Genomic DNA, 16,856 nt, shown 5'->3' with positions numbered 1-16,856 from the left:
TATTGTATCTCCAGCATGGCTTTCCAAAGGATTTCTATACAATGTATTATTCCAACCACAGGGCTTTTAGCTCAGAGGGAATACTTGAAGCTCTTATGCAAACTTCACACAAATATAATGGTTCAGTTATATATTCCTGTACAAAGGTCAAGACTAAAATTGCCATTCCATTTTCATCTTCCACTATATTCAATTTTTTAAAAAATGGTCTTTTCAAATCCCATTTCACTTTGTGTTAAGTTTACAATCTTTAGCAACTTTTCTTCACTGTCTTTGCACACTTGATCTTGCTGGAATGCAGAGTCAACTGAAGGGTCTGACCTGAAGGTTTAGGTATAACTATCTTTCTCATTCAGTCACAGAACAAGCTATGAAGGATTTTCTATTGCAAGGAAACGTTTGAATCAGCCGTTAATAATTTACCCTAATACCTTCAAAGATTCAAATTCAAAGATTCAAGATTCAAAAAACTTTATTGCCATTCTAACCGTACATCAGCTCTGCAGGGCAGAATGAGACAGCGTTTCTCAGGGGCAGTGCAATCATAACATAACAAACGCAACACTAAATAATAAACATAACAATAAATAGTAAAACATATTCAGTTTATTTTTGTCATATGTGCCCAGATGGAGTGAGAAGCTTTTGCTATCCATGCTATCCATGCATAGGTACATCAACACACAAAATACTGGAGGAACTCAGCAGGTCAGGCAGCATCTATGGAGAGGAATATACAGTCAACGTTTCGGGCTGAGGCCGATCATCAGTTCTCATCTTCCTCCAGCATTTTTGTGTGTGTTACTCTGGATTTCCAGCATCTGCAGAATCTCTTGTGTTTACAGGTACATTGAAGTATTACAAAAGAATAAAGAGCAGAATGCAGAATATAGTACCCCAGGAAGAGAGGAGGTGCAATGGAGTGCAAGGACCACAGTAAGTGGTCAAACTGGGAGGTCAAGAGTTCATCATTTAGCATTTGAGAGGACTCTTCAAGATAACTGCCGGATAGAAGCTGTTCTTGAGCCTGGTGATACATGATCACAATCTTTTATATCTTGTATTTCACCAACCTGGATAAAGGCAAGGGCAATCTTAATGGAATATCACATATCCAAATTCACTGAAGCAAACAAAATATATTTTGTGGGAGAAGTAAGACTTCACCCCTGGAAAATCCTAGCTAAAGATTCAGGTGATTAAATGTAGATGATGGAGATCCTAGCATGTGTCTGTTAGGGAAAAGGAAAAGGGTCCATTTGTTTTGAGCTTCAGTTTTGTTTTAGAAATTAACACTTTAATCTGTACTGGGATAGGGACCACGATCGAGGCCGGGACAGTAAGAAGTACAGCTCCCGAGAGAGGGAGTCCAGGCGACGCCGGTCTCGCTCCTACTCCCCAATGAGGAAGCGCAGACGAGATTCTCCAAGTCATCTGGAACCTCGGCGCATCACCAGGTTAGTGAAAAGTCACTGTTGTATCTCCAGCCGTGTACTTGTCGGGACAGCTTATGACTTTTGCTAATGTGCCTGCCTCGGCCATTATTTCTGGGAGTTCATTCGAAATACAGACCACATGAAGAAAGTGCCGCTGATGTCTCTTTCAAATCTCTCACTCATGCTCTCCTGCTTTCAGTATCCCCTCTCTGGTTAAAAGATTGTGTGCTTTAACCTTGTCTACAGTATGCCCCTCAATGCCCCTCGTGATCTTATACACCTCTATCAGGTCACTCCTAAGTCTCCTACTTTCCTAGAAATAATGTCATAGTTTACACACCCTCTCCTTGTAACCCAGGCCCCCAAGTCCAGGCAACAGCCTGGTAAATCTTTTTGCATTGCCTCCAGTACATCTTTCCCTTAGGAGGGTGACCAAAACCGTACACAATACTCCATGTGCAGCCTCACTAATGTCTGCAACATAACTTCCAAGTTCCTATATTCGGTACCCTGAATGATGAAATCCAGCATGCCAAATGCATTCTTCACCACTCTATCTACCTGTGACACCATTGTGTCATTCATTAGACCCATGATATCATTATCTTGCCCCTCTCTAATGCTCACCCCAACAACTTTTGGATGCTTCCTCAGTGACTCCAACGTCCTTCTCTTCCTCATCCATCATGGCAACTTCTTCCATCCATTGATTGACTTTTAACTGAAGAAGTCCTTCTCGGCATCAATCCTAACCCTATCCATATCAGCCGTTACTCCGCATCCTCTTTTCCTGCTAGTTAATCTATAAACCAACAACCATGAGGAACCATGCAGTTAATAGCAGTTAAATATGTCACACAGTTGAGTGGTGGGATGTAGACTTTGCATTAACAGTTGACCAGATTGGTTGCGGTTGACAGTAGACTAAAATGGGTTTCATTTCTAATCAAGTCAATATTACCATCACAGTCCAGTAAACCGGTTTTCCAACCCCAGACTAATTTCCCAGGTTGCTCACATAGATAATTATAATTCACAGTTGAAATTATAGCAATTGTGTGGTGTAACTTCTTGGCTGAATTCCCACACAGAGAGTGTATCATCAACTTCAGCAGTCTTAACGTACCATAACGAATGCTGTCGCGAGGATGGAAAAGCAATTTCGTCAGAAATCAGAGGCAGAATTACATGCACGGCAGATGTGGCAGGATTTGCATGCTGTTGCTTCCGATGAGAAGAAGCCTAACAGCATAAGTGGCTGTGATGGTTCACTCCCTGAAGAGACCGATGCCTTTACTGCACACTTTGAAAGGGAGAATAATATTAAATCTGTGTGAGTCCTTTCAGGATTGAAGGACAGACAGCTAGGCACGAAAACAGGAGAGTGGCAATGAAATCTGGAGATGGATGAAGTTGGCAAAATGGGTTTTCAACCTAATTCAAATTTTGTTGCTAATTGCATAGAAGATTGACATAGAGCGTAGAAGAGGAACAGGTCCTTTGGCCCACAATGTTGTGCCAAACTAATTAAGTTAATGACACCTAATTAAACTAATCCCTTCTGCCGGCTCGAGGTCCATATCCATCTATTCTCTGCATATTCATCTGCCTTTCTAAAAGCATGTTAAACGCCTTTAAGCTATCTGCCTCCACCACCACCTGTACCATTATATACCAGGCACCCTCCACTCCCTGCGTAAAAGGTTCGACCTGCACGTCTTCTTGGAATTCCAGCCCCACCCCACCTTAAATGCATGTCTGCTAGTATTGGGCATTTTGACCCTGGGATAGGGATACTGGCTGTCTGTCTATGCCTTTCATAACTTTATAAACCTATTCAGTCTCCCCTCTGCTTCTGCCACCCCAGAGAAAAAGCCCGTGTGTGTCCTCATAGCACATGTTCTCCAATCAAGGCAGCATCTGGGCAAGCCTCTGTCGCAGTGTCTCCAAAGCTCCACATCCTTCCTCTAATGGGGTGACCAGAACTGAATGCAGTGCTCCAGATGTGGCCTAACAAGAGTTTTATGAAGTTGCAAAATCATTCCCTTATTCTTGAACTGAATGTCAATAACGGCCATACACATTCTTTACCATCCTTCAAACTTGCGAGGCCTCTTTCAGGGAAATGATTGGACAAGGAACGCTGGGCAAAACAGATAGAATGAAGTGTTCCAGCAACTGGAGAACGTATCTGATTCTCACTTTGATTAAAGGAAATAAAACTGATTATCAGTTGGGGTATATGAGTGGATTTGTGTCATGAACCAATTCCAAGTTTGTGTCTTGTGTATGCTAACAAATGACACCTAACTTTGACAGCTATCAGTGTATTATTTATCAACATGGATAGGAAATACAATCTCTATTTGTGTTTGTCAGTGCTCGGAAACGGCCCATTCCGTACTACAGACCCAGCCCCTCGTCTGCCAGCAGCATCAGCAGCTACTCCTCCTGGTACAGCAGCAGAAGTCGGAGCCGGAGCCGGAGCAGGAGCCGGGTTCACAGCCGGAGCCGCACCCGGAGCCGGAGCCGGAGTTACTCCAGCCGGAGCCGGAGCCGCAGCCGCAGCCGGTCTCGGAGCTCTGCGAGGGGGAGCAGCGGCCGCAGCAGGAGCCAGAGTTATGATTCGGCGGGCAGCTATGAAAGTTTGAGGCGTTGAGCTGCACTTCCCTCACTACTGCACCCTCTCCCCCCCACCCCCACCCTCGCTCCCCACCCCCCCACCCTCTCACACACACACAATGTTTTCCTGCCCACGACTTGCAGATTGACCTCAACGTTATTTTGGTCTCACAATGTTTAATTGACAAGTGGAATCTGATGCGTGTGAATATGTCGCAGAGCAACTAGACAGAAAGACAAACAGGCTCACATTTCTCCAAACTCATCTCCTGCTTTAAAGGCGAAATGAAACCCTCAAGCATTTTCTTGTTCTTTGTTTCAAAATGTCGACCCACAGCAGGTCTGGAACAGAAGCAAACAGGCCCAGTTTGTAGCAGTAAAGTGCTTTCTCGATCGTTTTCTGATCGAATTGCTGCCGAGGGACTTTCTGAGGTTGGGTGAGGTCCGGCCCCCACAAGGCAAAGACTGGATACCAAGTCAGAATAGCAGCGGTTCCAACAGGAAGCCGTGTCGATTCAGCAGGTGCACAGTAGCTATTTTCAGAGGGTATTTAGGCGAGCTCGCTGATAAATACGAATCACATTATGGGTGAGCACAGCAGATACTCCCCATCTCTTACAGTAATGTCATGTGCACTCATTTATACTGGAATTAGTACAATCAGCATTCAAGATGGCACTGTTAACATACTGGGACATTTTGCGGGCAGGTCACAGTCGACATGTTGGGCTAAAGAATACAACTAAACCATGAAGATGCAGGGCATGTGTGGCGTTGTTTGTATCAGGATTCTGCTGGCTTGTTCTACTCCAGCAGAAAGCAGCCTCCGTTGTTAACAAAGGGATGAATTTCAAACGCAAGGCATAAAACCCTCTGATGACCTGCCTAGTTTTTCACGTTTGTTTAATAATCTTTACTAGCCACTGATAGAATGCCAGCAAGGCAAACATGTCATCTGTTTAAAGAAAATCTATCATAACAAGCCTAAGCATCAAGTCCTCATGCAGGAGATGGATAATCTCCAAGCACATGGTATTCCTTATTTATCCTTGGTTGTTAGCAGGAGATAAAATATAAATACTTTCTCCTGGATGTTTTCCCAGAGAGATATAAAATTGTCTCTAGAAAATTCCTTGTGTGGCATTTGAATTGTCCAGTCTATTTTTTATTCATTATTGGCTAATCTATGTTGACAGGCCAAAACAGTAACCTGTAGTGCAGTGTGCTAGCAAGATTTCTTTCAAGCAACGAGCAGGAAAACGCAGTAAATCAACATAAAATACCAAGCTTGGAGCAAGAAATAGACTGTTGGAGGAACTGAGTGGGTTGGGCAGCCACCTATGGAGACAAAACGATGGTCAGCTTTTTGGGTCCAGAAAACTCAATCAGGACTCAGTGCAAGATGACGACGCAAAATATTGACCATCCCTTTGCCTTCGCAGATACTGCCTGAGTTCCTCCAGCTATTTATTTGTTGCAGTCTCTTGTGTTCCCCAGGGTTGGCTTTAGAAAGCCTGCAGCCGTCAGAGCAAGAGTTGACAGGACTCTTCAGTGTTGGAATCTGGAGGAAGATTAACCTAGAATGAAAAATAGTCATTGATTCATCAACTGGGAGGAATCTGGAATTGCAGTGAAAACTGAACTAGTTTGATCTGGAATCTAAAGCATCCTTATCCTGAATATAGTTAGTTCAAAAACTAAATAGCATGAACTTCAACTCCACAACAGACTGTGTTTATCATAGGAGCCTCTCCAAAATCTAAGGGTAACTTCTCGCTCCAGGATGTCTTGAGAAAATTGGATGTGTCCTACACTAAGTTGAACATGTTGCTCAGAAAACGCAGCCATCTGCCGCAGTGGTATGTAGAAATGTTTCACTGCAGCAGAGTGAAGAACATTTTAAGGAATCAGCACTGGGACCTTCCTCGAGGGGCAGAGTCAAGTTATGTATATTTCTACCTAAACTGGAAGTCCTAGGTGCTCATTCTGTGTGCCTGAGGTCTTTCAGTTATTAGCTCTAAACATTCCTCAACCCCTAAAGGGATAATCACCTGAAAGAACAACTCTGGTAACATGCCAATGAGTAAAAATAAGCTTATCCTACTGAACATTATTTAAGAATAACCCAGATGACTTGTAGTAAGTTATTGATAGAGTTTTAGAATTACTGCTTAATTTGCACTCCAATCCTATTTATTTCAAATATTTCACATTTTAAGAAATACAGTATACCAAACTCTTGATCAATTGTATTTTCACTATGCACTGTAAATATATTGATAAAGGTCAATACTGTACCCATTTATTTAATATTTATTTGCCCTATTTATTGAACTTATTTATATGATGTAGGCCGCAGAGCCTGTACTTAAGGAACTTCTGTGCGTAGTGTAAAAAATTCCCATTGCTTTTCTTTTGTAAGTGAAATTGTGTTTGTGAAGAAGAGCCTGTAATCAGAATTTTTCTTTTAGAAAAGGATCTAGATGATATGAACTTCCCAATGATAAATTGTAACAGCCAAAAAAATTGCATTGGTTAATGTTCAGTATTATCAATTGTAGCTAGAATAATCAGTCACATATAACAACAACAGATGTGTTTGTATTTGTTAGAATGCTCTCAACCCAAATAGTTTTTTGAATGTCTTAGAACAAATGATATAGGAAGAGCAAAGTTGAACAGGGCGCACATTTGTTCAATAATGTCAGTTGGTATCTGATTCTTCTGTCTCCTCTTGCACTGGAGTTGGAGGTTTCTCTAAATATTCCTGTACCAGCTCTTTTAATCTTTCTGTGAAAATAAGATATATTCTTCATGACATTAGTCTTCCTAATGCATTTAATTTGTGAGCTTGTAAAACAAAAAAAAAATTCTAAAAATAAACATCCTGACTTGAATTTGAGGTTTGCTTTCCACTGGTGGTATCTTGCTGTTAGATAATTTCCCCATTTGTCTTGGTATGGATCGTCTCAGCTTTCAAATGCCCAATTATGTTGTAAGTACCAGCAAGCGCTTATGAGACTTCTGGTACGAGCTGTGGGGCTACAGACATCTTCAGCCATGGGGAACTCAGCTGCCATCCATATTTCCAGCTTACAAACTGTTCGGCTTACAAACAAGTTCATGGGAATGGAGCCCCACCCGTATAGCTAACTTATCATGAGACATAGACTACTACTATCAGGAATGCTTCTGTGAGCTGTGTGAGTCAGTGGTAACACTGCCAGCTGGGTCAGGAACTGTTGGTTCCAGCCTCCCTCCTGACACTTTAGCACATGATGACCCTGTTGCAGTAATGAAGGTCTCATCTTTCAGATGGGATCTTAACCCAAAGCACAGTCTCTGCTAACCCATCCTGACACAGTTACTCACTTTAAGCATATTCAGTCACTAGCATAATATCATCCGTTTAATATGTCAAAGAAATGTATAACTAGAAACACAATATTACAATCTACAATTATCTCTGGCCAAACTAAGGTCATAAAACTGACCCTTTAATAAAAATGAAGACATGAGCACCGATATTATAGTTTACATTCCAGAGTAAGATATGTTCGAAGTTAAGACAGCACAGAGAAGAGTTTGACATCAGTGCATTAAATAAGCTGATGGGCACAGCATTGATTGAAATTTCCACCCTGATGTGCTGTGAAATAGAATTTCCAAGTTGAGATAGCACAGGTTCTAATCCTCCATGGAGGTTATCAGACTCATCATGAAATTGTCATCATTGTATGTTGATATTGGAGGCAAAAGAAGGTTAAATTAATGAAGTCAGCATTCAACTGTGCTGATACAGGGTATTCACTGGAGAGATTGACCATCCCTCTGCCCCTACAGATGCTTTCTGACTCATTGTTCCTCCTGCCATTTGCTTTGGTTCCAGATTACATCATCCACAATCTCTCGTGTCTCTGTTGGACGGTCTCAGCCACCAATTGCACAGCAATTACATTGGAAAATTATGCGAAATTGTGGGAAGTTATGGATCTTGAGCTAGAGAGTTGCAGACTATGCCTCAATGGTCCTGTGGAATCCTGTTTGTAGTCTTTCAGCCAATCTCTCACAACAAAAGAAATAGATTGTTCACACTTCTAACATTTTCCTGAAAGTCATGATAATATTAATGATATTAATTGTGTTGCACATTAAGAACAATTAATTATTAAAACAGATTCTCACCACTGTGAATTGTTTTCGCTAGTTATTTCTGGACATTAGTGAAATCCAGTGACAAACTGTCATAAGAAAACTTAAGCCATAGGAATAACTAATAAAGGATATAATTTGATCATGAGAAACTTGAAGTAAAAGCAGAGATAGCTGGAGATAGCAAGTAAGAGCTGCAGGTTGAAAGAAAGAGACTGACATTCACTTAGCACACATTCTATTATCCTTGTTGTCACAGGATACGGTGATAAGGGAGAGGCCAGTTTATCACAAAAATCCATTTCCATTAGATATCTGGACAGCTCAGATAGAGCATGAGAGGAAGTAAAGCTTTGGGAACAGCAGATTCAGAGCAATTGGTTTTATGCTATAGAGTGTTAAAATTTACAAGCTGACTTCCTTACAGACTGTGATCCCAAAATGCTATTTGTTTTAAAGTACACAAGAGGTCATCAGAGAAAGAGTACTATTTTCTATTTTAAACTCTTCTTTGAATAGCGAAACTCTGAAAAGTGTAATTCCTCCTCTGCCGGTGTTTTACCCACTTGCGATTGAGATAAGTTTTTAAGCACACATTAAATAAAAGTTGGTTATAAGAGTATTTCATTCATAGGAATGAACAGAACAAAAAATTATTTTTTGTGATAACTGTTTTTACTGTACGCTACTTCACAGTTTGTCTGGGTGACCTGGTAACGTAGCAGTTGGTGTGACACTATTTTAATGCCAGCTATCGCTGGTCAGGGTCCTACTCCCACTGCTGCCTGTAAAAAGTTTGTACGTTTTCCTCATGACCATGTAGGTTTCCTCTGGGCACTCCAGTTTCTTCCCACATTCCAAAAAATGTTAAATTATTTCCTTTCCCCTCTCTCGGATTTGTCAGCTAACATACTGTCCTTACTCAAGAAGGTAAGTGGGGTACACTGTAAAAGAACCTCCACCGTTTGGGTGTGAAGCTAAGAAGTGGAAGAGTTAATGCTCTTCCCATGAAATTACACCAAAGGTCCACCCAATGCAAAAGGCAAACTGTTAAATTGGTAAGAAGAGTATGACCGATGTGGCAAGTAATTTGACAGCGAATCTGTATTATATAAGTTAGTCGCACTTAAAGCCTGAAGTGCAATTTACTGCTCAAGGACAGTTTCGCATAAAAGCTCTTGAGACTGTGAAAATGTTTCTTTTATGAATGAATCTGAACGACAATCATAGACAAAAGTCAAAGTCTTGCTTCTTTCCAGGCTATCGCGTTGTTACTTAAATGCATTGTGTCCTTGCATCTCCCCCACAACTTCAATTTTCAATTTGTACTTACTGTGCGCTATTTACAAAGTGGCATCAACTATTTTCCAACGTCAGTCGTCACTCAGAAATCACTTGGAGAATTGAGGCATCAGGAGTGTGGTGTTTGACTTGATTCGCAGTCAAGCAAATGATTTGAATCTGAAAGTGTAAAGTGCTTCCCTGCTGTTTTTTTGTATGGTGTTGTTAGACAGCAGGGACCCAAGAGTGAAATGAAGAGGCCATAAACACATTTTGTCGAATCATTTCTGCTTGATATCTTGTCAAAGTGACATTGTTAAATAGAAACATGAAAATATGGATATGCGAAACCAAGACTGTAATCTGAATTAAGCCTCAGTTATGCTGGAAGAGGAAAAGTACATGAGAGCTGAGTCATACTGGGTAAGATGTTTTTGAATCACACTAATCTTACAGGCAGGTGGATGAGGCAATGAAGTTAAAATAAACTGAAACCTTAAGTCTATCAGGACCCAGAGTCTGATGTTTACAGATTTAATTAAAATTACTTCACCCAATGTTATGTCAATCATTTATTCTCAGTACCGTAAAATGTTACTCACAGGAAATACAACATCCCCATTCTATTCAACACAACACACAAAATACTGGAGGAACTCGGCAGGTAAGGCAGCATCTATGGAAGGAATAAACAGTCAATGTTTCAGGCCAAAACCCTTCACCAGGTCTGAAAAGAAGGGGGAAGAAGCCAGAATAAGAAGGTGGATGAAGGGGAAGGAGGACAAGTCAGCACAAATTGACAATAAACTGGACTGGTCAAAGAACACTGAGGCTGTCTACAAGAAGGGTCAGAGCTGTCTCTATTTCCTGAGGAGACTGAGGACCTTTAACATCTGCCGGATGATGCTGAGGATGTTCTATGAGTCTGTGGTGGCCAGTGCACTCATGTTTGCTGTTGTGTTGCTGGGGCAGCAGGCTGAGGGTAGCAGACACCAACAGAATCAACAAACTCATCCGTAAGGCCAGTGATGTTGTAGGGATGGAACTGGACTCTCTGACGGTGGTGTCTGAAAAGAGGATGCTGTCTAAGTTGCATGCCATCTTGGACAATGTCTCCCATCCACTACATAATGTACTGGGTGGGCACAGGAGTACATTCAGCCAGAGACTCATTCCACCGAGATGCAACACAGAGCGTCATAGGAAGTCATTCCTGCCTGTGGCCATCAAACTTTAGAACTCCTCCCTTGGAGGGTCAGACACCCTGAGCCAATAGGCTGGTCCTGGACTTATTTCCTGGCATAATTTACATATTACTATTTAACTATTTATGGTTTTATTACTATTTATTATTTATGGTACAACTGTAATGAAAACCAATTTCCCCCGGGATCAATAAAGTATAACTATGACTATGACTATGAATAAGAAGTGGAGAGAATGAAAGGAATTATCCCCATTTTCTCGATATTGTTCCAAAACTTTCCATGTACTTACGAGGTTAGTTAGTTAGTGGTAGTCCTTCGGATTCGAAGAAGACACCTGAAACCTGTGCATGATGGAGTTTTAAGTGGAACAGCCATTGCACAGGGGCAATCCCATTCTCTCGGCAGAAGAGACCTTGATCCAGTGGCACGGACAACCATTATGGCTAGAGACTTGTCCTGCTGTAGTGGATGACCAGGACGTCTAAGTGTCTTGTCGTGCTCTTAGCTGGACCTGCCTTCTTGACCATTGGACCATTAATCGGTCTCCTCCACTCCATCTACCGGGGCCAGACTTCACACACTGGGACAGACAGATCTCCTACCTCACTGAGGGTCAAAGACCCGTCGGCTACCCTCACCTGGTTTGGCCTGTCTGCCGAGATGGTTTACTGGGGTGTGGCTGCTGCGTGTGTTACAGCTACTTGGAGCCACAGGTGAGAGCTGAGCGCCAGGTGGGGTACTACCACGCTATGAGATAACACTCCAGTTTAAGGTTCACCTGCACTGTATAACGTTGGAATAATTTAAGGAACAAAATAGAAATACAAAAACATTCAGGGTCGACTGTTCATTCCTCCACATAGATGCTGCCCGAATTATTGAGATCCTCCAGCACTTTGTGTGTGTTTACCTCTCAGTTCCAAAAATTAATTTTAAATACTAATTATCTCTGAACTTGGGAGGCAATCTGCAGTCAACAACGTCGGCGGGAATGGCCTCACATGTCAGCTAAGGATGGCAGATTTCTTTCCCTGAAGGATATTAGTGAGAGGGATGATAGCAATTTCTTTTTAGTTTGTGGAAAATATGTTTTTTGTAAAATAAAAATTAAAAAATTATGGATATTGAGGAACCAAGACTTAAAAGCAAGAGAGTGCACTGGAACTGAGGCACTCTGAGCAGGATGCTTCTGGCTCTTTCCCCATTCCTCTTGTTACCCCTGATATACTTAGAATTTACACCTTTCAAATCAGACTCCCACCTATCCCTTGAACCCTCTAAAGTATTTCGTTCTTTATTTCAGAGCAGCCAACAGATAACTGAGAATTTATTCAGCATTCAGGAGTTAAACCAGCAGCTCTGGTATCCCCTGCTGACCCCTCCGTGAGACCATCAGCACATCAATCCCTTTTATTCTCATCTGTCACGGTGGGCAGATGAACTTTCAGTACCAATGGGAACATTCCATTCCTGTGCCTCTGATATGGTTTGTTGAACAATTTGATGCATCTGGAACAGTCATAGAGTCTTGCTGCATAGTAACATAGGTCCTTCAGCCCATCGAGTCCATGCCAAGTTTTAAGTACCCATGTATTTCTACTAAACACACTTATTCTCCCTGTGTTCCCATTAATTCTGCCTGCCTCAAAATTCACCCATGCCTCTACAGGCCAGGGGCAACTTACAGTGACCAAATAACCTACCAGCCTTTGGGACGTAGGAGGAAACTAGAGCTCACAGGAAACCCACGTGGTTATGGAGAGAGCACAGAAACTCCACACAGAGAGCACTGGACCCAGGTCACTAAAGTTGTGAGGTAGCCCCACTGTGCTACATCTGTGGCATCGAAAGATACTGAAATGATAAACATTCTTCCAAATAGGCTTTATATACTAAAATATATCACAAGTGGTGATTTCAAAACAGAGTTAGGCTCGACAAGTCGATGAATGTATAATCACAAACGAGAGAAAATCTGCAGATGCTGGAAATCCACGCAACACACAAAATGCTGGGGGAATCTAAGCAGGCCAGGTAGCATCTATGGAAAGGGGTACGGTCAACGTTTTGGACTGAAACCCTTCCTCAGTCCATCCTGAGGAAGGGTCAGGGCCAGAAACATCGACTGTACTCCTTTCTATAGATGCTGCCTGGCCTGCTGAGTTCCTCCAGCATTTTGTGTGTGTTGCTTCGATGAATATATGATTACTTATCAGTTCCATTAAGACTGAGATCACTTATGCAGCATTGTAATGTATTGATGAGGTTCTGGAGTGTAGATGGCATATTCATACAGGATGCTCCAATTAACTAATAATCATTGGGCAGCAACCTCATGCCCTTTTTAATTGCAATCCAGTGAATGGGTTAACACATGACGACTGTTTGATGGCTCTGGACCTGCATTCACTGGAGTTTAGATTAATAGGGGTAATTGTCACCGTGGTTCGGACATGGCCCAAGTGCAGAGTGAGAGACACTGAAGCAGATCGATAGTTCACAGACTTCAATGCAAACAGTGTTAAAGGGAAAAGAAAACAATAAACACTAGGCCAAACAGGGCCATTAACTAAAACTCTCAAATGAAAAACGAAGCCTACACTGTGGCTGAAAAGAAAAACTAAGAATAAAATGAATATCGCTAGTCTTCAGAGTCAGTTGACTCGACAGTCCAATTTCTCAGGCAAGGCGGAATGCAAACAGGCAGCGAAGCGTTGCTGTGTCCAAGTCTCGACAAATACTACGACAGAATGAATGGAGTTAAATACTATCACAATGAAATAATAATTAGTTGACACGTGCATATTCACGAGCACAATTGCCATATCTACTGCACTGCTGAATCCATGGTTGTGACAGTAATCTCACTGAAACCTACTGAATATTGAAAGGCCCAGCTAGAGTGGACATGGAGAGAATGTTTCCACTTGTTGGAGAGTCCAGAACCAGAGAACACAGCCTCAGAATAGAAAGAGGCCCCTTTAGAACAGAGATAAAGAGGAATTTCTTTACCCAGAGAATAGTGGATCTGTGGAATTCATTTTTACAGATGGTTGAGGAGGCCAAGTCAGTGGGTATGTTTAAACTGGAAGTTGATGGGTTCTTGATTAGTAAGTGTGTCAAAGGTTATGGGGAGATAGCAAGAGAATGGAATTGAGAGGGAAAATAAATCAACCATAATGCAATGGTGAAGCAGACTCGATGGGCTGAATAGCCTAATTCTGTTCCTACATCTTATGGTCTTATTATCAGGCAAAATTATACATTAGCAATATCTTTGGTGACACGATGCTAATAAGTGGAGATTAATATTCAAAAGCGCATTAGAAACAACATAATCCTGTACACTTATGTCCTTCACAGAAAGAGGGAAGACAGTCCGCCATCCTTACGCAGTCTACACAATACATTACTACAGTCCCTGGCTTCTTAGGTTAGAGACAATTAAGGATGGATCATAAACATTGATACTGCCAGTGACATCCACATCCTGTGGGTTCATACCATTTTAAAAGGCTTTTTCCCCCTCAGGTTGGGTGAGACTAGAACTAGTGATCACAGGTATCAGGTGAAAGGTGAAATATTTAGGATGGATCTTTGGGGCAGCTTCCTCACGTCGAGGGTAGTGCAAGCATGGGACGAGCTGCCAGCGGAAGTGGTAGATGCAGGTTCAGTTGTAACGCTTAAGAGAAGCTTGATTAGATACGTGAATGAGAAGGGTATGGAGGGCTACGGTCTGGGCGCTGGTAAAAGGATTAGGCAGAAGACCAGGTCAGCATGGATTAGATGGACCGAAGGCTCTTGCTTCTGACCTGTAGTACTCTATGACGCCTGGACTTTAAAATATACTTAATATAGTAGAATTAATATTTGTTATTTAGCCATGTCGCATGAAGAGACAGAAAAAAAATATTCAAGGATGTCTTCAAAGCCTCCTTGGAAAACATGCAACATCACAGACTCCTGAAATTCCTGAGAAGCCTGACAAGGGCCCTCATGGTGGACAGATTCAGAAGATGCATAGGATCTATGGTGACTCGGTATTTGCAGTTCAGAATTGCCTTGCTCACAGAAGACAGAGAAGTAGTGACAGTAAGGTGTTACTCTGGCCGGGGGGCCATGACTAGTTGTGCTCTGCAGGGAATGGTGCTGGGACCTCTGTTGTTTGGGATATATATATAAATGACTTGATGAAAATGTAGACAGCTGGGTTAGTAAGTTTGCAGAAGACACAACGGTTGATGGAATTGTGCACAATGTAGAGGGTTGTCAAAGGATGCAGTAAAATACGTGCTGATGTGGGCAGAAAGATGGCAAATGGAGATAAATCCAAGAAAGTTTGAAATGTTACACTTTGTGAAGTCTGATATAATGGAGATGTAAGCGGAAAGCAATTGTGGGACCCTTAACAGCATTGATGTGCGTTGTGATCTTGGGGTTCAAGTCCAGAGCTCACTGAAAATAGCCATGCGAGAAGATAGAGTGGTTAAAAAAGGGCACAGGGCATAATTGTCTTCATTGGTTGGGGCATTGATAAAAGTAAAAATCATGCTACAGCTATACAAAGTTTGGTTTGGACTGTGCTTACAGAATTGTGTGCAATTCTGGTCACTCCGTTGTAAGGAGAATGTGTAGGCTTTGGAAAGGGTGCAGAAGTGGTTTACCCAGTGGGTGCTGGATGAAAGGACATGTGCTATCAGGAGAGATTAAACCAACTTGGGTTGTTTTCTCTCGTGTTGAAGGCTGAGGAGAGATCTGGATAACGTTTAAAGGATCTTATGGGTCATAGGTAGCAAAGACAGAGTGAATTGATGCCATCATAGAAACAGTTCGGGAGCATGCATTTTATAATAATATGTATATATATTATATTTTTATATGATATTAATCAGGGATATTAGGATGCAATGAAAATAGCGATCAAAAAATGTTGAATATCTGTACCTTCTCTGCTGACTTGGTTTTATTTCTGAAATGTGAAGGGTGAATTTCAGATTATCTTGTTTTGATTGTCATTGTCTCTTTTCCTTACAATGTGGAATGAAGCCTCTTTGGTCCATTGATATCCCCTTGCTATCCCCTTACTCATTTTACACATTACTTGTTCTCTCCACATTCCCATCAATTACCCAAAGTCTTTTACTGACCTACACATTAAGGACAATTTACACTGATCAATTCACCTGCCAATCCGCAGCCCTTGGGATGAGGGAAAAATTGAGCATTCATGGTAAATCCATAGGACCATAAGTCATAAACCTATCATCCTCCACTTTAAATATACTCAATGACTTGGCCTCCACAGTTACATGTGGCAATGAATTCCACAGATTCACCATCTTCTGTCTAAAGAAATTCCTCCTCATCTCTGCTTACATGACTATCGTCCAGTGGTATTAACATCAACTACTATGAAATGCTTTGAGCGGCTGGTCATGGAGCACATTAAAGCCTTTCTCCTGGCTACATTGAACCCTTTTCTGTTCACTTATCACTCAGATTGATCCACTGAAGATGCAATAACCTCTGCCCTCCACTCTGTCCTATCCCACCTGGAAAATGGGTTCTCATACACCAGTTCAGTTCGGCATTCAACACCATCATACCCCAGAAACCGGTGGGGAAACCATCCTCACTGGGTCTCGCACACCTCCCTCTGCAATTGGATACTAGACTTCTCAACAGTAATGGCCACAGTAAGTCCATGTGGGCAGCAACGTCCCTCGCCCCATTATGCTGAGCACCGGCGCTCCCCAAGGCTGTGTGCTCTGCCCACTGCTGTTCACGCTGCTGACGCATGACTGTGTCACAGGATCCAACTCAATCCGCGTCGTCAAGTTTGCGGATGACACAACAGTGCTCAGCCTGAACAAGAAGGCCAAGGAAATCATTGTAACCTCAGGAAAGTGCGGACGGGCCATCCCCCTCTGCGAATACATGGCTCCTCCATAGAGAGAGTCAAGTGCACCAAGTTCCTGGGAGTTCACTTCATGGATGACCTCACCTGGTCCCTTAATATCACCTCCCTGAACAAGAAGGCACAGCAGCTCCTCCACTTCCTTTCCTAAGAAGATTGAGGCAAGCAATGCCTCCTGTCCCCACCCCCCCAACCTTAACTGCATTTCACAGGGACACCAGTGAAAGTGTCCAGACAAGT

At 42.2% G+C, this 16,856-nt stretch overlaps 1 protein-coding gene across 1 annotated transcript in view; it reads left to right on the top strand.

Annotated features, from left to right (window-relative positions):
* The window catches only part of srrm4 (serine/arginine repetitive matrix 4), a 346,727-nt gene extending 339,759 nt beyond the window's left edge, over positions 1–6,968 (top strand). The window contains exons 12-13 of the mRNA XM_063034245.1: positions 1,317–1,457; positions 3,816–6,968. Of these exons, the coding sequence (XP_062890315.1) occupies positions 1,317–1,457; positions 3,816–4,095 (421 nt within the window). The 3' untranslated portion in view covers positions 4,096–6,968. The remainder of the gene's footprint in view (positions 1–1,316; positions 1,458–3,815) is intronic.
* Positions 6,969–16,856: the final 9,888 nt, after the last annotated feature.

This window comes from Mobula hypostoma, chromosome 27 (assembly GCF_963921235.1).
Source record: "Mobula hypostoma chromosome 27, sMobHyp1.1, whole genome shotgun sequence".
Taxonomy (NCBI): domain Eukaryota; kingdom Metazoa; phylum Chordata; class Chondrichthyes; order Myliobatiformes; family Myliobatidae; genus Mobula; species Mobula hypostoma.
The sequence above is the reverse complement of the archived record's forward strand: the minus strand, read 5'-3'. Positions and strand labels throughout refer to the sequence as shown.